The sequence below is a fragment of the Petaurus breviceps genome, unplaced genomic scaffold (genome assembly GCF_028583685.1).
Source record: "Petaurus breviceps papuanus isolate PSGF00001 unplaced genomic scaffold, PetGlider_PUasm1.0 38, whole genome shotgun sequence".
Lineage (NCBI taxonomy): Eukaryota > Metazoa > Chordata > Mammalia > Diprotodontia > Petauridae > Petaurus > Petaurus breviceps.
The window spans coordinates 38945869-38968119 of NW_027186304.1; the positions used below are offsets into that span (position 1 = coordinate 38945869).

The window sequence follows — 22251 nt, forward strand, 5'->3', positions numbered from 1 at the left end:
CAAAGGCAAAATTCCTGCATCAAAAGCTTTCAAGAAAAAATATGAAATGGTTACAGGCCATGGAGGAGCTCAAGAAGGATTTTGAAAATCAAGTAAGAGAAGTGGAGGAAAAATTGGGAAGAGAAATGAGAATGGTGCAAGAAAATCATGAAAAGTGAGTCAACAGCCTACTAAAGGAGACCCAAAAAAATGCTGAAGAAAATAACTCCAAATGGCAAAAGAGGCCCAAAAAGACAATGAAGAGAAGAATGCCTTAAAAAGCCAAATTTGCCAGATGGAAAAGGAATTTCAAAAACTTACTGAAGAGAATAATTCCTTCAAAATTAGATTGGAGCAACTGGAAGCTAATGACTTTATGAGAAATCAAGATACTATAAAACAGATCCAAACAAATGAAAAAATAGAAGGCAATGTGAAATATCTCATTGGAAAAACTACTGACCTAGAAAATATATCCAGGAGAAATAATGTAAAAATTATTGGACTACTTGAAAGCCATGATCAAAAAAGAGCCTAGAAGTCATCCCTCAAGAAATTCTCAAGGAAAATTGCCCTGATATTCTAGAACCAGAGGACAAAATAGAAATTGAAAGAATTCACCTATCACCTCTTGGAAAAGATCCCCAAAAGAAAACTCCTAGGAATATTATAGCCAAATTCCAGAGTTTCCAGGTAAAGGAGAAAATACTACAAGCAGTTAGTTAGGAAGAAACAATTTGAGTATTGTGGGAACACAATCAGGATAGCACAAGACCTAGCAGTTTCTACATTAAGGGATAAAAGGGCTTGAAATATGATATTCCAGAGGTCAAAGAAGCTAGGATTAAAACCAAGAATCACCTGCCCAGCAAAATTGAGTATAATACTTCAGATGAAAATATGGTCATTCAATGAAATAGAGGATTTTCAAAGAATTCTTGATGAAAAAACCAGAGCTGAACAGAAAATTTGATTTTCAAATACAAGAAGCAAGAGAAGCATGAGAAGGTAAACAGGGAAAAGAAATCATAAGGAACTAGTTAAAATTGAACTATCCACATTCCTACATGTAAAAATTATAATTGTAAGTCATAATACTTTTCTCAGTATGAGGACAGTTGAAGGAAATATATATATATATACATATATATATACACATATATACATGTATGTATAGAAGGGTGTGTGTGTATAAATATATATGTGAGTGTGTGCATATGTGTGTACATGTATACATGGACAGAGGACACAGGGTGAGTTGAATATGAAGGGATGATATCTAAAAAATAAAGCTAAGAGGTGAGAGAGAAATATATTGGGAAAAGGAGAAAGGGAGAGATATATTGGGGTAAATTATTTCATATAAAAGAGGCAAGGGAAAACTTACAGTGGAGGGGAAGAGCAGGAAGGTGAAAGGGAATGGGTCAACCTTACTCTCATTGAATTTAGCTTAAGGAGGGAATAACATATACATTCAACTAGGTATCTTACCCTACAGAAAAGTGGGGGGGAAGGGGATAATAGGGGGGTATGATAGAAGGGAGGGCATATTGGGGGAGAGGGTAGCTAAAAGCACATACTTCTGAAAAAGGACAGGGTCAAAGTAAAAATAGAATAAGTGGGGGGCGGAATAGGATGGAGGGAAATAGTCTTTTACAATATAAGTACTATGGAAACATTTTGCATAACTACACATATACAACCTATACAGAATTGCTTATATCCCCAGTGGGGGTGGGTGAGGGTGGAAGAAGGGAAAGAATCTGGAAATGAAAGTTTTAAAAACAAATGTTTAGAAAAAATTGTTTTGGGGGCAGCACTGAGTAAAGTGCTGGCCCTGGAGTCAGGAGGACCTGAGTTCGGTTCAGGCCTTAGACACTTAAAACCCACACAAAAAAACTAGCCATGTAACCTTGGGCAAGTTACTTAACCCCAATTGCCCTCCAAAAGGCAAAATAATTTTAAAAAATTGTTTTTTACATGCAACTGGGAAATAAGATATACAGGCACTGGGGCATAGAAATCTAGTAGAAATCTACTAGAAAGGGAGTGATGAGGGAGGATATAAGAGAGAACAGATTGGGGGAAGGGATATTCAGTAGGCTCACTATTTTGGGGTAGGGGGTAGGGGAAAGATGGGGAGAAAATTTGTAACTCAAAATATTGTGGAAATGAATATTGAAAACTAAAAATAAACAAAAAAATGAAAAAAGGATATATAGTTGGAATAGAAGGTCTTATCAAACTCTAAGATTATAGGAATCTATGAATGGCACAGACAATAAGTGCTGTATGAATTCCAAAGACAGAACTAGCAATAATCACTTTAATAGTAAGGAAATGTTTATGCAGATGGTGCAACTTTAGTTGAGCAAGGAAGATGAATAAGCCAGAAAAGAGATGGGAGGAAATTCCAAGAAAGGAGAATGAAAAAAAAAATTGCCTGGGGGCAATTACATACAGCAGGAAAGTAAGACTAAAAAGGTAAGTTAGGTCAGATTTTAGAGTTTTAAATGTCAGGATAAGGAAATTAAACTTTATTTGTAAGGCAATGGGGAACCATTGAGGATTATGGAGCCAGTAGAACCAAGTTCAAATTATATCATGTTGATATAATTTCAATTCTCAAGGAAAACTGCCCTGATGTTTCAGAGAGATTGAAAGAAACCACCGATCACCTGCTGAAAAAGATCCCCAAAAAGAAAACTCCTAGGAATATTATAGCCAGGTTCTGGAATTCCCAGATGTAATGGGAATGTAAATTTTTAAGATCTTCCCTGCCCCTAGGCTAAAGTGCACCTGGAGCCTGGGGTGGGAGGCTTGTTTTTCAGTCGATACTTTTTGATTGGCCAGGGGGTCCAGAAGGTTATTACACTCTCTGAGACAGGAGAAGGCTATATAAACCCTGATTTGAGGCTTTGATTTGGGGCTCACTTTGAGAAGTGTTCTGTGATTTCATCAGAGGGAACTCTGGGAAGCCGTTGGTTGTTGAGAGCCCCCCAGCTTTGAAAAACCCAGATGTTGATTTGGTATGGATGTAATGGTTGGACAGTTTGGAAAGCTGTCTACTTGATGTGTTTCTCTGTCTTGCTAATTCTGTCTGTATACTCTGCAGTTCGGGGTGCTGACCTTTTTCCCCTGAATTAGGTAAATGATATCATCTATATGTTTGACTGATTAAAGTAAGCTCATTAACCCATTTTGAGTTGCTTTCCTTTATCAAAGCAGATCCAAGAACCTGTATTGGCAGCCACCCTGGGGACGCTGGGGTGCTTGCTGTTACACCAGATTAAGGAGAGAATATTACTAGCAGCCAGGAAGAAACAGTTTGAATATTGTGGAAACACAAATAGGGTAACCCAGGATCTGGCAGCTTCTACCCTGAGGGATTGAAAGGCTTGGAATATGATATTCCGGAGGACAAAGGATCTAGGATTATAACCAAGAATCACCTTCCCAGGAAAACCGAGTATCATGTTTCAGGGGAAAATATGTTCATTCAGTGGAATAGGGGATTTTCAAGTATTCTTGATGAAAAAACCAGAGTTGAATAGAAAATTTGATAGTCAGATACAAGAAGCAAGAGAAGCATGAGAAGGTAAACAGGGAAAAGAAATCACAAGGAACTTATCAAAGTTGATAAGTTGATTTACATCCCTACATGGAAAAATGATAGTTGTAACTTATGAAACTTTTCTCAGTATGAGGATAGTTGAAGGGAATAGAAAAGTATGTATGTCTATACAGGAGGGTATATGTGTGTATGCATACATGTATACATAGACATAGGTCACAGGATGAGTTGCATAGGAAGGGATATCTAAAAAATGAAATTAAGAGGTGAGAGAGGAATATAATGAAAGGAGATAAAGAGATACAGAATAGGGTAAATTATCTCATATAGAACAGGCAAGGGGAAACTGTCACAATGGGGCAGGAGGAAGAACAGGAAGGCAAGAGGGATTCGGTCAACCTTACTCTCACTGAATGTGACTTAGAGAGCAAATGACATACTAAATTGGGTATCTTTCCCTACCAGAAAGTGGGGGGAAGAGGATAAGAGGGGGGATGTTAGCTGGGAGGGCAGATTGGGGGGAGGGTAGTTAGAAGCACACACTTCTGAAAAGTGACAGGGTCAAAGTTAAAAACAGAACAAGTTGGGGGTGGGTATAGGAGAGAGGGAAAAGTCAGTGTTTCACAATATATCCACTATGGAAGTGTTTTTTGTAACTACGTATGTACAACCTATATTGAATTGCTTATCTTCCCAGTTTTTTTTTGATGAGGGAAGACGGGAAAGAATCTAAAACCAAACATTTAAAAATAAATTATTAAATTACATGCAACTGGGAAATAAGACACATACATTGGGGTATGGAGATCCATCTTGCCCTACCAGAAAGTCAAGAAGGGAAATGTGGGAGGACATAGGAGAGAGCAGATTGGGGAAGGGGGGCATTCAGTAGGATTGTTGTGGCATGGTCGGTAGGGGAAAGATGGGAGAAAATTTATAACTCAAAATCTTGTGGAAATTAATGTTGTAAACAACAAAAATTTTAAAAAAATTCTATGTAACCACATTCCAAATATATAGCACCTCAGGCAAAAAGAGTGGGAATAAGGCTATGGCACAAGACATTATGCTTAATGCTTTACAAAATCTCACACCTCTGCAATACAGGTGCCATTATGTATTGAATAAACAAAAGCATTGTTTAAATAACTTACTTGCCCACAATCTTTATTTTGACCACTTTCCCTGAAATTATCTTCCTTTTATGTGCCCTTCCACTACTGTATATATCTCATGTCAGATTACAGTTGAAAGGCAGGTATCATTTGGTTTTGATATTCCCGGTTGGTGCTATAATTTCAGTCACATCTAATTCTTTTATGATCCCACCTGGGGTTTTCTTGGCAGATATGCTATTTTCTCCTCCAGCTGTTAACTGAGGAAACCTATACCAATCAGATGTATTGTCTTGCCTGAGGTCACACAGCTATTACCTAATTGAACTCAGGTGTTCCTGACTCCTGGCCCAGTGCTATTTCTAGCTGCCACCATCAAGTACAACAAACTGCTAGATAAATGCTAAAGTCATCTTGGCCAATAATTTCAAGAGACTTGAGTTGGGACTTTGTTAAGTTTTGTAACCAAGGTCACATCTTCACCTCTTCTGAGCTCCTTTGTGTGATTATTTCCACTACTTCTGCATGTTTCTTACAAACCTCAAAAAAAATTATCTCGCAATGAGAAAATGACCAATTTTTTTTTTAAAGCATTCTACTTAGCATTTATATTTTAAAGGATCTGGTGTTTTGTAAAGTCAATACAATATGACAGAAGTATTCATTTGTCCAGGATATTTTCTTGAAAATTCTTAATTTGTCATATTTTAGATTTACTCAATAATTTTATATATTGTTCTTTTTTTAAGTAATTTGCTCAAGGTTACACGGCCAGTTATTTCTAAGTGTGGTGCTAAGTATCGGAGCCCGGATTCAGTCCCAGGTCATCCAGACTCTCGGGCCGGCACTCTTACTCACTGCACCACCTGGTTGCCCCGATGGTTAATTCTTAACACACATGCACATGTATACAATACTAGTTAAGTTTCACCTTAGATGATTCAGTTATTTCATATATGTCAACATCAGCACATCAAATTCAGCAAGACGATCAAAGTTCAGAAAAACTTTATTTTCAAAACCACAACTGTAACTTCAAATTTTATAATTTAACTACTGCACGGATGAAATATGAACTTAAAAAATTTTTTTAAACAATTTTAGCTTTCGTTCAGAAGAAGAGAAAATCACAGAGGATAATTTAAGAGGAACAAAATAAAAACTAGCCTTCAGCAGCCTTGCAGTTGTTAACAACAAAATAAACAACTCAATTTCTTTGTGAAGGCATTTTTGGTTGAAAAAGCTCGTATTTCTCTTAATATCTGCTTCTGCCTCCTCTTTCAGATCGGTTTCCCCCACGGCCACCACCTCTTGGTGCCCCACGGCTTGAACTGCTGCATGAATCACGAGGGGCAGGATATCCCCTATCCATCGAAGGAGGAAGCCCTCTCTCTTGTCTGCCAACACGATCACGACCACTTGAATAGATGTCACTTTGGCTACTTGAGTAACTGCGACGACTTTCACCATATCCATCTCTAGTGCGGCTATAATCATCATAGCGACTACTTCCTCCATAAGAGGGAGGAGGCCCTCGACCAGGTGGAGCACTGTGGGAGTTACCTGCAGGATCAATAGATAATTATTAAATAGTAAATATCCAACACTTAGATCTAATTTTACAGAAATATTTAATTAACTTTTGCATGAAAATTTATCTTTGCTGCCAATTTATATAGACAATGAACCAATTTAATGCTTAAAGATTCAAAACACAAAATATGGATACTTGAAGTTTAACTAAGAAAAAAAGTTTAACTAAAGCAATTACTTAGAAAATAAAAGTGACAAATTCCTAAAGGTAGCAAAAACTGAAAAGAGGTATTTTTCTTAAAACTTACTAAAGAGAGCTATGGGCTTGTAGTTTATGATAAAAATTAGGTTCTTACCATAACTCTCATAAGAATCTCTGTAGGACCCTCCACTTGGATGATCTGAATAGTCTCTATCACGACCTCCACTGTAGCCATCACGGTCACTAAATCAAGGAAATTTACTAAGTAAAAACTATTAAAGCTTAAATTATGTACATCTCCACAAAACAGACCAATTTGGTGATACTAGACCTGTATCCTCTAGATGTATACTCATCACGTGAGCTAGAATGGCCATAGTCACGGTATGTATAGTCCCTTGGAAGTGGAGCATAATCTCTGGTATCCCGAGAACTTGCATAATCTCTGCTTGAATAACTAAAATTAAAAGGTGAATTAGATAACATGAAATAGACTTCTCAACTAAAATATCACATTATTTTATTTACCTCTCTTTAGTCCTGTAACCATCATCTCTTGGTGATATATACACATCTGTGCGTGATGACATTGGCTCTCTTCGTGCAGGACCTCCATAGCTATCTCTTCCACGAGACACTGGCCCTCAAAAATATTTGAAAAATTTAAGCATCTGAAGTAATGTAGTTACGTGATAACAAAGAAATGGAAACACAAGAGGCCAATTTAAGTAACGACAACGACTTAATACGTAGCGCTAAACCTGACTAAGTGTCGAGGTGTGATAAAACTAACTATTGTAATAGTCAAAGTAGAAATAATACAAATGCACATGAGCTTATATGCACATAAGAGAAGGGGATACTGATACTGGAATACTGAAGACTAATCAGACAAGGACATTTAATGCCTGTGAGACCAGCTGGTAATTATTTAAACCCTCTAACCTTCAGCGTGTTTGTACGTAGTAAGCCTTAAAACTCACAATGTTGTCATGAGTCAGGAGGGCTTACGTCTGGAAATATCTGCTAGATAAATGATATTTCTGACCTCACAACTACTCCAATATGATTGGTCCACTGTTTCCACTCAAACTGTTGCTTTTTTCAGATTACTTGTCAATTTTTTAAAACTCATCAGTTGCTGCCCCCTAGAATATTCCTTAGTCTATTACCTTTTCAACTCCCAATTCCTAATTTGATTTTATCCTCTGAAGAAGGCAGGGTAAATAGCAGCAATGCAATTCTTACAAAATTTGGCCTTATATGAGGAAGATTGGAGTGCACACTTTGCCTCAGACACTAGCTGTGACCTTCAGCAAACCACTTACCCTCCCTCAACTTTATCATCTGTAGAATAGGGAAATAATAGATTATTATTTACCTGAGCGAATAAAAATTTACCTTTCAGGATTGCTGAGACAGTAAAACGTAAAATGTTTTGCAAACATTAGAGCACTACATAAATGTCAGCTATAATTACACATATTTTCCCCCAAATTAACAAATGAATCTGAAACAGCTTCTGTTATTTATCCCCTTAACATTTTTCTTCCTCTATTGAGTTTCTGCCTAATAAAATTTTCAAAAAAGTTTAAAAATAACTTTCAATAAAACTGATTTCTTTTGTAGTCCTATATACTTTTATAAGTATTTTTATGCACTTTATAACATTCAGAGAAGGGATCCAAACTATACAACAACTTTGCCACATCTAACCTTTGAAACCATTTTCTCCCAGTACATTCCAACATAAACTTCCTCCTGCCCATAGTCTTGTGGTATTGTGTTTCTTTGGACTCTTCTTTTCTCACTGACAAGAAGTCTAGCCATTTTTAATCCTGAATTTTTATACTATGACATAATGATTCTGGAGCACAACAACTATTCCTAAATCTATTTTTCTATAATTTCTAGGAGTAATTTTGTACCATTAACATTTCAAGTATGTGTATACTTTATAGATGTCAGGTTTTTATTTTCTCAAAGAAATGTTATTTTTTTTTAATGATAGAAATTTAGTATTTGGTAGTCCTCCACATGAGCTTCTAAAGAATATTCCCTTCCAAATGTAATTTTGTTACTGACTAAATTTACTATTCCTAAATGGTTTTTACACACATGAACCTTTCCAATGTACAGAGAATTTACCTCTTCCTCCCATTCCACTACTGCTATGCACTGGTCCAGAAGGTGCAGACCTTTTAGGGGGAGGTCCTCCACTTCGTGGAGGTGGACCCCTTTTAACTGGGAGTGGTGCCCTGGAAGAACCCATGTTGACATTAAGAGAATATCCACTGTCATCTATACAAGGAAAAAAAATCATTAGTATGTTCACCATCAACTGAATCAAAATATATGATCAACAATACTGAATTTCAATTTAAATACATTCTTTGCAATGGTATAGAATTTGGTATCAATTTGTTGCTACCGTTTCTTATCTGATATATTTTCAATAAAATACTAAATTTATTTACCTGAACCAAAGACTGATATATACCACCAACTAAAAGTCCATTTTTAGAAATGTTAGTTTCCAGCTAAACATAAATAAAATCATTACACAAATATTTCAATCCCACCATGAATCTCACATACCATAAAGAAATGACCCTGAATTCCTAAGTGCTTCACTAGGGTACACAAAATCTGTCCGAAACTGCCAAACAATAAAATTGTACTATGAGGCCTCCATGGATGATGACTAGAGCATAAGGCCAAGAAGCCTAAAATCACAAAACCTTTTCTGGGTTTTAGAAAGATTTTTATTTCCATCAGTGGAGCTCATACACATATTAATGACATAGATCTTCTGAGTTCTTGAAAAAAGATTTCTCTTATCGACAATATCAAATTTTATTTTGTGTTACCTAGTAATCCTCATAATTTATGCAATACAACAAAATTTCATTTTTTTTTTTTGTTTTTGGAGGGCAATTGGGGTTAAGTAACTTGCCCAGGGTTACACGGCTAGTTTTTTTGTGTGTGTGTGGGTGTTAAGTGTCTGCGGCGGGAACCGAACTTGGGTCCTTCTGACTCTAGGGCCGAGGATTTACTCACTTGCGCCACCTAGCCGCCCCGAAAATCATTTTTTCAAATACGTTTTCCAAATTGGATATAATTTCAAATGGCATTTGTCTTTTTTCCCCTTTGAGGGAGAACAAAAGCATAGCAAAACTTCAACTACCATATAATTTTTTTGGATCATGAAATAACCTGCATTTTAATTTTCGAGAAAATAAACTTCACCCACATTTACATACAAAGTGTTTTTTTTTTCCTTCTTAGTTTTAAGATGAAACAAAGGCTCACTTAATAAAAACAATTAAGGTGTTGTACTTGTCTGTCAGTTCAGGCATTTGGTTACTACATTACCCATGTGCCCTCCACGAGGTGGCTCTCTTGCTCCCCCACTTCCTCCTCTTCCACCTCTCAGACCTCTTGGAGGACCTCTGCTTCTTGGATGTGGCCCTTGCCTACCACCACTTTCAAATGATGGTTTGGTGGCTTGTTCCACCTTAATTGATTTTCCATCTAAGGACTAAAGGGAATAATTATTTTATCAAAAGTTAAAATGAACTTTAGTTCAAAAAGCTCACTTCAAATTTAACTTTTTTTACATGTTATTTTCCTTATCAATCTTCTTTCAAGAGATGTTTTCCTCTCAAAAAAAAAAAACCCCAAAAATACCTGTTTGGTGTTCTTATACTGAGTTTAAGAACTCCCTCTGGCATCAAGCAAAAAAAAAAAAAAGGACCGACAGCCACCTTGATCTGCTTCCTAATTAGAAATGAGGTTATGTGGTAGAAAAAACTGTAAGATACCAAGTGAGTAAGCCCAACTAAGCCACTTACTAGGTGCACACAATTAAACTAAAGTAACCTCTCTGGTTCCTCAGTTTTTTTCATCATCCCACTTCACAGGGCTGTTGTGAGGCAAAAATGAACTTTGCAAACAGAAAAGTAAATATGAATCACGGTGACCAAATTTGAAATCAATTATTCAAACTAATTTTAAACAAAATACATTTTATATGTTCTGATCATTTTTAAGCATTGCTATGGATAGTAGCTTGACTTGTTAATATTTTATATGTAACAATAATTACAAAAAGCAGAGTTAAAAAACGGAAATTGTCTTCATTTTCCTTGGCCCTAGGTGTACACTAACATCACAAAAGTAAACATATACCATGAAGTACATTATTCCTTTTTTTAAAGAGGAAAAATTAACTGTCTAAAAAAATCACTGTCTATCTCCTTTGCTGATTTGCTACCATCCATTTCAACTGTTTGACAGGAATTGAAAAAGGAGAAATTAGTTTGAACTGAAATAATTTTAAAAATACATTGAAACAAGGGTTTTAAGGATTAAATGTGATGGAATACTGTAATTGATTATATACTAGAAAATCTGTGGAATAAACGATGTTGCTTAAACCACTGTCATCTATTTTCATAGAAAGGGAAAGTGTTGTTCATAGAAGATCATCCCGACAAAATAAAGGAGGATACATTAAAAGTAGGATATATACAATTCATGTTTAAAGCAAATGACAAGAGACTTTGATGAAGACAAAAAAATGGAAGCGATTCCTTAAAAAAAATTATCTTGGAAAATATTAAGTCATGTGAAATTTGGAAAAACTTTAAAAATTAAAGATTGGCGTTTTTTTAGACCATGCAGCAAGAAACTCTACCGACATTTTGGGTATTGTAAGTGGAATAGATTAGAAGAATGTCTGAATTAGAAGTCTGAAATAAATTTAGAGTTGCAAAACTACCTTTCCATTCATGTCTCTTGCAGCTTCTTTTGCATCAGCAGGGTTCTCAAAAGTAACAAAAGCAAAGCCTCTGGATTTGTGGGTTTCCCAATCTTTCATCAACAAGACTGAAACAAACAGTTTTTAAAAGAAATTTTAACATATTAAAGAAATTTTGAAATACTGAATGTAAGGTTTTTCATGTTTCAACATATTTCATTATTATATTTGGTTCTACTTGTAGAGTAGAACCAATTTCATGCTTGATAAAGTACTATTTTGAGAAGTATAATTTGTTGGGAGAGTTGTACAAAATGGATTGAAAAGCACAGAATCTATAGATGAAGAAACCGACTAATATAAACAATCATATTTGAAACAAAAACAAACAAATCCACATAATAGTGATAAGATTACCAAAAAGCCTTTAACATAAATTCAACATTTATTTTGGAGGATGCATGTAAAGGCCCTGTTTTAATATGATAAAGACTATATCTCTAAAATTAAAAGCTAGTATTATTTAAAATGGGGAAAAATATGTTTTTCCAATAATACAAATATAAAGTAAAGATGAGACCCCTCCACTATTCTTTGACAGAAATACCAACTATAGCAATAGACAAAAGAAATTAAAAGCAAGAATGTTGACAAAGAGGAGACAAAATTATCCTTCTTTCTAAATGATAATAATGGCATACCTAGAGAATGCCAGAGGATCAGTAAAGAAATCAATTTGAATAAAAGTTTTAGCAAAGTAGCAAGATAGAAAGTAAATCCACAACAACCATCAGCATCCCTAACTAACCTTAACAAAAACCAGGAAGAAATAATAGAATGGGATCCCTCATTCAAAATAACTATGAAATAATGAGATATCTGGTAGTCAATCTACCAAGACACACTTAAAACATATAAAAAAAACAATAACATTCTTTAAAGCAGAGGCCTAGAAACTACAGTCCTACACCAAATTAAGCATATCAGCCATTTTGAGAGGTGAACCAAATTTTTTTTTTAATATTTTTAAATAGTTTTTATTTTACTCAAAAATATAAAGAACATTCTTAGCTCTTAGACCTTATAAAAACAGGCAGAAGGTGGAATTTGGCTCTGGAGCATAGTTTAGTTTGTCAACCCTTTGCTTTAGAGCCATAAAGAATGACCTTGCTTAAATTATTGAAGGAATATTTACTAATTATAATTAGACCGCACAAAAATTATTAAAAAATATAATTCTACCTAATTTCTTCACAGATTTGGTGCTATACCAATCAAAGTCCTTCACGGAGCCCCCCCCCAAAAATAACAAAATTCCTTTGGAGGAACAAAAGGTAGAGTATCTTAAGAATAAAGGAGGAATAGCACCTTCAGGCTTTGAATGATCTTATAAAGCAGTAATTACCACAACTATCTGGTACCAGTTAAAAAATTAAAAAGTAGCTCAGTGGGATGGACTAGACAAATAAGAATTAGAAACAATTGGGGCAGCCAGGTAGCACAGCGAGTAAGAGCACCGGCTCCAGTGTTGAGAAGACCTGGAGATCGAATCCCGGGCTCAGACACTTAGCACCTACCCAGAAACACCTGGCCGTGTAACCTTGAGCAAGTTACTTAACCCCAATTGCTTAGGGGCGGCCAGGTAGGTCAGCGAGTAAGAGCACCGGCCCCAGTGTTGGGATGATCCCTGAATGGGCTCAGATACTCAGCACCACACCCAGAGGTGGCTGGCCATGTAACCTTGAGCAAGTTATTTAACCCCGATTGCTTTAAAAAAAAAAAAAAGAATTAGAAACATAAACTCAACAACATCTGTGTTCCATAAACCTAAGAGCATAAATGACTTTGGGGGGGAGGGGGAAGATTCTCTATGTAACAAGAACTACTGGAAAGCTATAATGCAGTATGGAAAAAAAAAATTTAGACCAGCAATGTGGAAAATATGCTAGATTTGGAGTCAGATAATTAAGATTCAATTCTCAGCTCAGCTCATTGATGTATGACTTTGTAAAAGTCAATGAACTCCTCTGGACCTCAGTTTCTTCATCTATAAAATGGGAGTGTTTGACTAGAAGATCTCCAAGGTTCCTTCCAACTCAGAAATTGAATTCATTATTTTTTCCCCAGAAAAAATCCCTACCCCTGCTATTACTTTCCAAGGCAACAGCATCCTCCCAGTTTCTCATGAATCCAACCTAAGTGCCATATTGAATTCCTCATTATCTTCCCTTTCCCCCCAATGGACTACTGCAATAGCCTGCTGGTGGGATCTGCCTATCTCATTTCTCCCCATCTTCAATCCATCTTTCATTTAGCTGCCAAAGTTATTTTCCTAAAGTGTAGATCCAACCATGTTATCCCCCTACTCAATAAACTCCAGCGATTCCCTATCCCTTCCAGAATCAAATACAAAACTCTCTGTTTAGTGTTTAAAGTAATTAAAAATCAACACTTCCCCACACCCCTCCCTCCTGACCTTTCCAGTGTTCTTATACCTCACTGCCTACCACATCCTCTTTGATCTAGTGACACTGGTCTCCTAGCTGTTCCTTGAACAAGACTCACCATATCTCAGCTCTGGGCATTTTCTCTGGCTATCCTCCATGCTTGGAAGAAAGCCAGTGATTTCCTTAGTTTCCTTCAAGTTGCAACTAAAATTCCCATCTTTTACACACTGCCTTTCCAAACCCCTCTTATTTCTAGTGCCTTCCTTCTTTTAAATTTTTCCTATTTATTCTGCACGTGTGGTATGTATATGTGTGTGTGTGCCTGACACGTAGTAAGTGAAGTAACTAACTCTATTTTATCTTGTATTTATCCTTATTTTAACTATGTGATGCCTCAGACACTTACTGCAGGAAAAGCTTTAAGCAGATTTCTGTTTCAATATCTCCCTTCAGTCAATTCAAGTTTTATGACTACACAAGAAAACTCAGGCTGATAAGTCAAGGAAGTTGTCCAGTTCTTTTTATCCTATCAGATAAAGCACAGAGTAGGTTTATTAACCACTGATAAAGAAGGTACTGCTTCCTTTGGTATAGTATAAATGACTTAAATGTTACAAAGACACATTCTTTCCTTTATAATGCATATCTTCTCTTTTGTTGTAACAAGTGCCTTTTCTTGCTTAATGTTGTACCTGCTCTGACCGCCCCCCTCCCACATTCCCCGGACAGAGTCTGTCAGAGTTTCAGACATATATGCCCATAACCTACTGATGAAGTGAGTCCCACTAAAGTGAATGTCAGTTTTCCTGTGTCTTTATCCTGTACTGTCTTATTTATTGATAATAACTAGTCAGGACCCAAAGAAAATAACAGCATGAATAAATAGTTCTCAAAAGAAGGATTACAAATAATTAACAACCACATGGAAGATTGTCCCAAATCACCAATAACAGGACTAATCAAATCAAAACATCTGAGATTTCACATCTCACTCAGAAAATTGGCAATATTGATGAAAGATGGAAGTAATGTACATCTAATAGTGAAATTAGTTTTGCATGACTAAAAATATTTGTAATGGGTTCTATTTTCTTGCCTTCTCAATGGGAAGGTAAGGGAGAAGGAGTAAATTTGGAACTGAGAATAAAATTGAATTTTAATGAAAAAAGAAAGAATGTTAGTGATGGGGTACCTGGGGTCTAAATCAATTTGTAACATCAATTTGTAAAACCAGTTTGTACAATTGTAACTGCAATTTGTATCGTCAAACTCTGCCCCTTCCCCCTATCTGCACTCTGCCTAGGCAACAACTTGTGACTCCTTTGTTCTTACTTAATCTCTTCATGTCTCCTCCGGTCTGGCCCAAATGTCATCTAAACTATCTATGCACTAAAGTCACAAGTTCCTCTCGGTCATCTCTAACCTTTATCTATGCACTGAGGTTCCTTCCTCAGCCCTGACAATGGCAGCCCTACCCTTTAAAAGTAAAAGCATGTACCCCTCTCACTTGCAGGTCCCCTAAAGGACTCTTGCCCGCTTAGCATAACAATAAGCTTCTACAACTCTCATTCCAATTAAGCCTGAGACCTTGAATTCTTTCCAGATGCTATTGCAGGTTTTCTGGTCTTAGATAAGATCAGAGTTCCTGCTGAACCTAGAGGGAGCTATCCCTCATCATTAGAAGGGCTTCCAGAAGACAGGCACAGTAAGTAGTACACTGTTGATAAGGCCTTTCTGGAAAACTACTTGAAATTGAGAGAGACAGAGACAGAGAGAATGATGGAAAAAGAGAAGAGAGAGAGAAATTAAAATGTCCATATTGTTGTATCCAAAGATCTCACTGTTAAACATATATTCCAAAGAAGTCAATAAGGGGAAAAAAGGCCCCACATAAACCAATTTATACAATTTTATTAGTCTTTCTGACAAATCTAGTGCAGGCCTTCATTATCTTATGCCTTGATTTTTTTTCCCTCTGTGTGCACCCCAAAAACTGTGTGCAACAGAAATTCGTATCCAAATAATACTCAGAGGTTTCTCAAGGTAGGAAGCAGAAAAGAAGGTCCACCCTCCTGACAAATGGGCAGGGAGGAGAAGCAATTTACAAAAGGAAATGGCAAAGTTATAAAGCCCTAATGTGGAATTCTCTCACACCCCTCTCCAGACCCTTTTCTTCCAATGTACAATCTAAGTGCGGCAATCTACCTCAAGTACCAGAACAAGGAAACAGATCACCCAATGTACATTTGAGAAAGTACTTCTGTCCTTATTTGGCATATCTTATGCTGAGGTGGCTCTGGGGAGGGTCTCCATTGCTCTAAATCCCAGATTCCTGCAATGTATGGTGACTTTTAAACTTAGGCTTAGTGGATGCTGAAGCCACTCTAGATTTGATTTTTCAGAATGAGGAAACTTCACTGCAAATTATCCCTCACACCCTCTCATGCCTTCATTATTGCAATAGCCTTCTGGTAGATCTGCCTACATTAAGTCTCCTCCCCCCACTCCAATCCATTCTCCATTCAGCCACTAAAGTAATTTTTCTAATGGTTGGGTCATGTCAATCCCTTATTCAATAGACTTCAATAGACTCCCTATCAAATGCAAAACCCTCTGTTGTTCAAAGTCCTCCAAAACCTAGTCCTCTCCTTCCTTCCCATCTTATATTTTATTCTTCAACATATACTCTTCCATCTAGTGACCCCTTGGTCTTCTTGCTTTTTGGTAATGAAGACATACCATTTTTTGGCTCTGGGAATTTTCTCTGGCTCTCCCCCATGTCTGGAACACTCTCCCTGCTCCACCCTGATCTCCCTGGCTTCCTTTAAGTCCCAACTAAAATCCCCCCTTCTCCAGGAAGTCTCCCTCAACCCCTCTTAATTCCAGTGCCTTCTCTCTTTTCTTTCCTATTTATCTTGTCCAGCATTGCTTTGCATATGTTTATTTGCATGTTGTCTCCCCTATTAGATTGTAAGTCCTTGAGAGCAGGGTCTGGCTTTTGTTTCTTTTTGTATTCCTAGTGCTTAGTATAGTGCCTGGTACATAGTAGGTACCTAATAAATGTTTATTGATTGATTGATTACATATGTCATGTGGTCCCATTTCTTAGCAATTCTGAGCCTGGATCACTGAACTGATTTCAGTCAGGCATGGCCCAGAACAGAGGGGGAGACTGAACATAGTATGATCCATCCTCTTGACATTGGGAAAACAAATTTCAAAGTTTTCAGAGAAAGAATATTTTAGGGTTCTGTAACTTAAAATTCTACAAGGTAAGTAATCCAAAAAGAATAAGATGTTGTCCAGTCAGTTTCAACCTTCTCTGGATGTACAAAGTTTCACTAAAGAATCAGAGGCAGTAAATTCTTATAGCAATAAACCTTTGTTGCAGTACATTTAAACTCATACAAAGAAATCACTAGGGCATAACATGAGGTGGGGGGGAGCAGGGTGCACTCAGATCAAAGAAAGGATAGCACTGCACCTTATTCACTAGGATACAAGGCTACAGCAAGAAAGGAAAAGATTTTAGCAATGAGCTTTTGAGAGGGCACTCAGACTTGGCATACCTAGCCTATGCCAAGTTTTTATCACTTTTCGGTTGGAATGCCCAAGTTTTTAGTGACTTCCACACCAGGGTGACTTGATGAAATAGAAAAAAAGGGTGATTGGCTGACATAAAAATGTATGTAAAGAAACAGCAGGTATATAGAGAGACCCATTGATTGAGTAGGTAAGACAAGTTTACAAGGTGCTTGGTAGATTATTGGATAGAATGGGAGGATGCATAATCATTGTACTTGAGAATCTAGAAAAAAGAATTTTACACTTAACTAGTTCCTTGGTGAGGAGAAAAAACCATGATGGGAGAGATATAGATGTGGTGAGATAGGGCACATATTTTGTAGGGGAGCACGCAAATAGAATAGAACTCAGAATATTTAGATAAGGTGGCAAGGAGACTATATGTGTTACTCAATAAATTCCAATGCCTCTTTATCACCTCCAGGATCAAATTAAAAATCTCTGTTTGGCATTCAAAGCCCTTTAAAATTTGCCCACTTCCCATCTTTTTGGTCTTATTACACCTTAAACCTTCCTCCCCTTTACATATTCTGCAAACCAGGGATACTAGCCTCCTTATTTTTCCTCCATCTCTTAACTCCAGGTATTTTCTCTGGCTATCCCTCTTGCCTCGAATTTTCTCCTTCCTCATCTCTGCCTCCTGACTTCCTTGGCTTCCTTCAAGTCCTAACTAAAATTCCACCTTCTATAGGATATCAGTCTTGATCCTTCTTAATTCTAGTACCTTCCCTCTGTTTGATTATTTCCAATTCAACCTCTATATATTTTGTTTACACAAGATGGTTTTCATGTCATCTCCTCCATTAGAAAGTGAGCTCCTTGAGAGCATGAACCATCTTATACCTTTATTTGTACCCTCAGCACTTAGCACAATGCCTGGCAGATAATAGGCTTTTAATACATGTTTATTGATTGACTAAATGATTTTCATACAACATGTAGCTGACACTGATATAGTAAATACAAAGTCAAACGTCATAGAAGTATTACAGTGAAATATATTCCTGTCATACAGATATGTAAATATATATTTATGTATATATACAGATACACATACATTCCTGTTATACACAGATGTAAACATGTGTGCATGTGCATGCATACATACATATATACATGCATGTATATGTGTGTATATCTTCAATATCTACCAAGCATGGAAGAAAAACTCTGTATTCTATGTTTTATCCAACATCTGTCAAAGATCATTCGTTAATATATAACGAATAGCACTGCACCTTATTCACTAGGATACAAGGCTACAGCAAGAAAGGAAAAGATTTTAGCAATGAGCTTTTGAGAGGGCACTCAGACTTGGCATACCTAGCCTATGCCAAGTTTTTATCACTTTTCGGTTGGAATGCCCAAGTTTTTAGTGACTTCCACACCAGGGTGACTTAATATATAAGCATATCCTGTTTTGGTGATGAGAGTGGAATACTAGGACCTAGAAAAATCCAAATGCCCCACAAACACCTCCAATAAAGCTTTAAAAAGGTACCACTTTAAAAAGAAACGAGGAGAATCAGTTGTAGATTCCTCTTCCTAGCCCAGGATTTCACAGAATGATGGTGAAGATCCTGCAGATCATACAAATACCCTGAAGTTGACAAGCCAGGGTAGGCAAAACAGCCCCATAGGAACCAGAGAGGGGCTCCCAGTAAATAGAATGGCCAGAAGTAAGCCAAGTAGAACTCAGTGTTGGGGAGGGTTATTGGGGGGAGGGATTGGTAGCCTGGGAATTCAATGCCAGGAGGAAGTCTTAAGGCAGAGAATAGCCCAAGGTGACTCTGGAGCTCAATGGCAGGAGAATCCAGGAGCTCCTAAGTGGGCAACAGTCACAGGCAGAACCTTTCTAGAAGGGTGGCCTAGATACAGAACTCTGAAGGAGAGTGAGCCCTAACCAGAGCTCAGCAGAGGATCCCTTCTGAGTTCTGTGACAAGAATCCAACAGTAGCGGAAAGGGTCCCAGAAGGAGATCAGTCGAGGTGGTGGTCCTAAGGCAAGAGTCCTAAAAGTCTAATAGAAACAGAAAGGAAAAAGGATCCTATGGAGTCCAGCAAGGTGGAGAGTGGCCCCAAATATTCAAGGAAACAAGGGAAAACCTCTGTTTAGAGTTCAGTGGTTAGCCCAGAAATCCCACACCACTAGAAAAAAAAGACCCTAGTGGTAAGAGTCACTTGGAGTCCTGGCTACAGTAGAAGAAAGGCTATGAACATTGTCTAGGTGTTCCTGGCCCAGTCCATAAAGCCTAGGCCTGAACCACAGTAGGAGAAAAAGCCAAACAATTCCTACAGAAGGAAGGATCTAGTTTTGGCCACTCCACGTGGGACCAAGGTGGACCTGCCCCTACTACCATTTAAGAGTCTGGGATGGGATATTAACTCAGGGAGAGGCTCCTCAACCTAGACAATGAGGCTACTGATATTAGCCCAACAAAGACAGTGCTCAATACTATGAACTGAGAAATGCTTAAGGGATAAATCCTGAAGAAGACAGCAACCCCACAACAGTTCCAAGAAGAACCTCAGGAAAAAAATATCCTAGCCATAAGAATTATAAGCATATTACCATGAAGAATTGAAGTAAGAGACTCAAAATCAAATGACTGGGAAAGGGAGTGAAAGGAAGAATGGCAAGGGGAATTGATACCTTAAAATACACAGTAGGAAACATTGCCCAAGAACTGAAAGCCCTGAAAATTAGGACGGGCCAATAAAAAACAATCACTAAATTAAACAACAAGAAATATCAAAACAATAGATTACAAAAATTATCCTTTCATTCCCCTTCTTCCCTCTATTTCTTCTTTCACTTAAGTTTCATGTGAAGAGGTAGTTTTAATATTTGCCAATGCTGGATATGTGCCCTTGGTCTCAGTTCCTTCCTCCTAGTGAACTGTCCCCACTGTCATCCCTATCGTCTCTCAAGTTCAAGCTCTCCATTGTACAAGCACACCCACATCTCTGTCACCCTTCAAAAACCCTCATGTGATCTTATATCCATGGGTTACAATCTCAAATCTTTTTTCCTCTTCTTAGTTAAACTTTTTGACAGTGCTATGTAAATTCCTCTCCTGTGATTTTCATCTATACCCACTTCAATCTGATTTCTCATTTAATCATTCAACCGAAGCTACACTCTTTAGTTACCAGTGATCTCATAACTGACAAATCTAATGGCCTTTTCTCATTCCTCATCCTTCTTGACTTCCTTATACTATTTGATACTATTGATCATTCTCCTCCTGGATACTGTCTCCTCTCTAGGGTTGTTTTTTTTGGGGGGGGATACAGTTCTTTCCTGGTTCTCCCTCTACTTTTCCAACTCCTCCTTCAAGCACTCCTTTGATAGTTCTTACTGTGGGTATTCCCCAAGGTTCTGCTCTGGGTCTTCTTCTCTTTCTGTACTCTTTCACTTGGTGACCTCATCAGTGAAGTTGGTAACTTCATGGAGGCAGATAGCTGGCACGGTACATACGTAGAATTGTAAGTCAGGAGAACAAGTTCAAATTCTACTTCAGATACTTACTAGACTCAGTTTCCTCATTTATAGAATGGGGATAATATTAGTACCTGACAGGGTTGTTGGGAGCACATCTTCAGATGTTGCCTCTCCCATGAAATCTCTTCTGATCCCAGATTAGATGTAGTTCCCTCTAGAAATTAGGTATTACTTTGTATGTATTTCATACTTATTTGTATATATAGTCCCTCCACCTTCTACTCAGAATGTAAACTTCTCCAGGGGAGACTTATTTTTGTCTTTCATCAGTGATTTGCACTTAACAAGCACCCAACAAAATGTTTAATTAAATTGAATCAAACTTTTTTGTTCCCATGATTAAAGGAGAGGAGATCCTGAAGACACATCTGGAAAAGTACTTTGAACAATATGATCATGGAGCTAAAGCTGGGAGTTACCCCAGAGGCCATTTAATCTAATCTGGTCATTTTTTTAAGCAAGAAATCAAGTCCTGGGGAGGTTAAATAACCCAGGCTCATGCAGCTGGTAAGCATCTGAGGCAGAACCTGAACCCAGGTCCCTTCTTTCTGGTTTTCTTAAATGCCCATACCCTCTAAGATGCAGTGCCACTTGGCCTTTCTGCTCTTCCTCGAACCAAACACTCTCTCCAGACTTCATTTTCCCTGACTGTCCTTCAAGCCTAGAACAATACCCCTCCTCTTCTCTGCATCCTGGCTTCCTTTGCGTCTCAGCTGAACTCTCACTTTCTGCAAGAAGCCTTTCTCAGTCCTCCTCCACCTTAGCTCCTCCCTCCAGAAACAATCCCCAGTTTATCACGTATGTTTTATGTGTCCCTAGCTGTTGGCAGGTGTTCTCTATTAGACTGAGCTCCTCAGCAGCAAGGACTGCCTCATGCCTTCCCAGCTTGGTAAGAGACCAGACAGGGGCCCATCAGGGCAAGGAGCATCTTTAGCATCTATAGAGAATGAGCTCCGAGGTTCACAAAGAATCCCCTCATCTCATCTGAATTCAACGACCCTCGGAGAAAGATCCCGTTATATCATAGTTGGCCGGTGGCAGCAATGATGGAGCCGGAGTCTAGAAAAAACCGAGTTCAAATCCTGCCTCGGATGCTTGAGAGTGTGTGGTCTTAGACAAGTCCCTTAAAAATAAACAAAAACAAGCCCCCACCTCCAGCTGCCTCAGTTTCTTCATTTGTAAAATGGAAGTAACTTCTCAGTTATGAGGATCAAATGGAATATTTGCAAAGCGCTTTTGCAACCCTTAAAGACCTATAGCAATGATACCGATCAGTACTGTTTGTCCTACTTTACTATAGAGGAAAACGAAGCAGGCAGAGGTTGTGTGACTTGCTCAGGGCTCCCACAGATGCCACGTGTCTGGGGCAGGGTGGAATTCCAGTCCTAGCAAGGGCTCTCTCCACTACCAGACCGGGGAGGGAAGAGACGTAAAGCGCTCCGCAGACTGAACGTAAAGCGCTCCGCAGACTGGACGTAAAGCGCTCTGCATGCGGTAAAGCGCTCCGCAGACTGGACGTAAAGCGCTTTGCATGCGGTAATGAGCTCCGC

General features: G+C 37.9%; 1 protein-coding gene across 9 annotated transcripts; it reads right to left on the reverse strand.

Annotated features, from left to right (window-relative positions):
• Positions 1-5659: 5659 nt before the first annotated feature.
• On the reverse strand, positions 5660-22183 carry LOC138170464 (RNA-binding motif protein, X chromosome-like). 9 transcript variants are annotated; one of them, XM_069099818.1, is made up of 9 exons: positions 21854-22149; positions 14019-14138; positions 11187-11293; positions 9779-9944; positions 8552-8704; positions 6932-7046; positions 6735-6860; positions 6558-6646; positions 5778-6231 (listed from the first exon to the last, which is right to left on the reverse strand). In XM_069099818.1, exons 3-9 carry the CDS (start codon positions 11283-11285, stop codon positions 5924-5926), a joined length of 1056 nt encoding a protein of 351 aa, XP_068955919.1. In that variant the 5' UTR covers positions 11286-11293; positions 14019-14138; positions 21854-22149; the 3' UTR covers positions 5778-5923. The 9 variants fall into 9 exon arrangements, with proteins under 9 accessions (XP_068955915.1, XP_068955914.1, XP_068955916.1 ...); XM_069099814.1 differs by lacking the exon at positions 9779-9944 and having other exon boundaries at positions 5660-6231; positions 21992-22166; XM_069099813.1 differs by lacking the exon at positions 9779-9944 and having other exon boundaries at positions 5660-6231; positions 21854-22166.
• Positions 22184-22251: the final 68 nt, after the last annotated feature.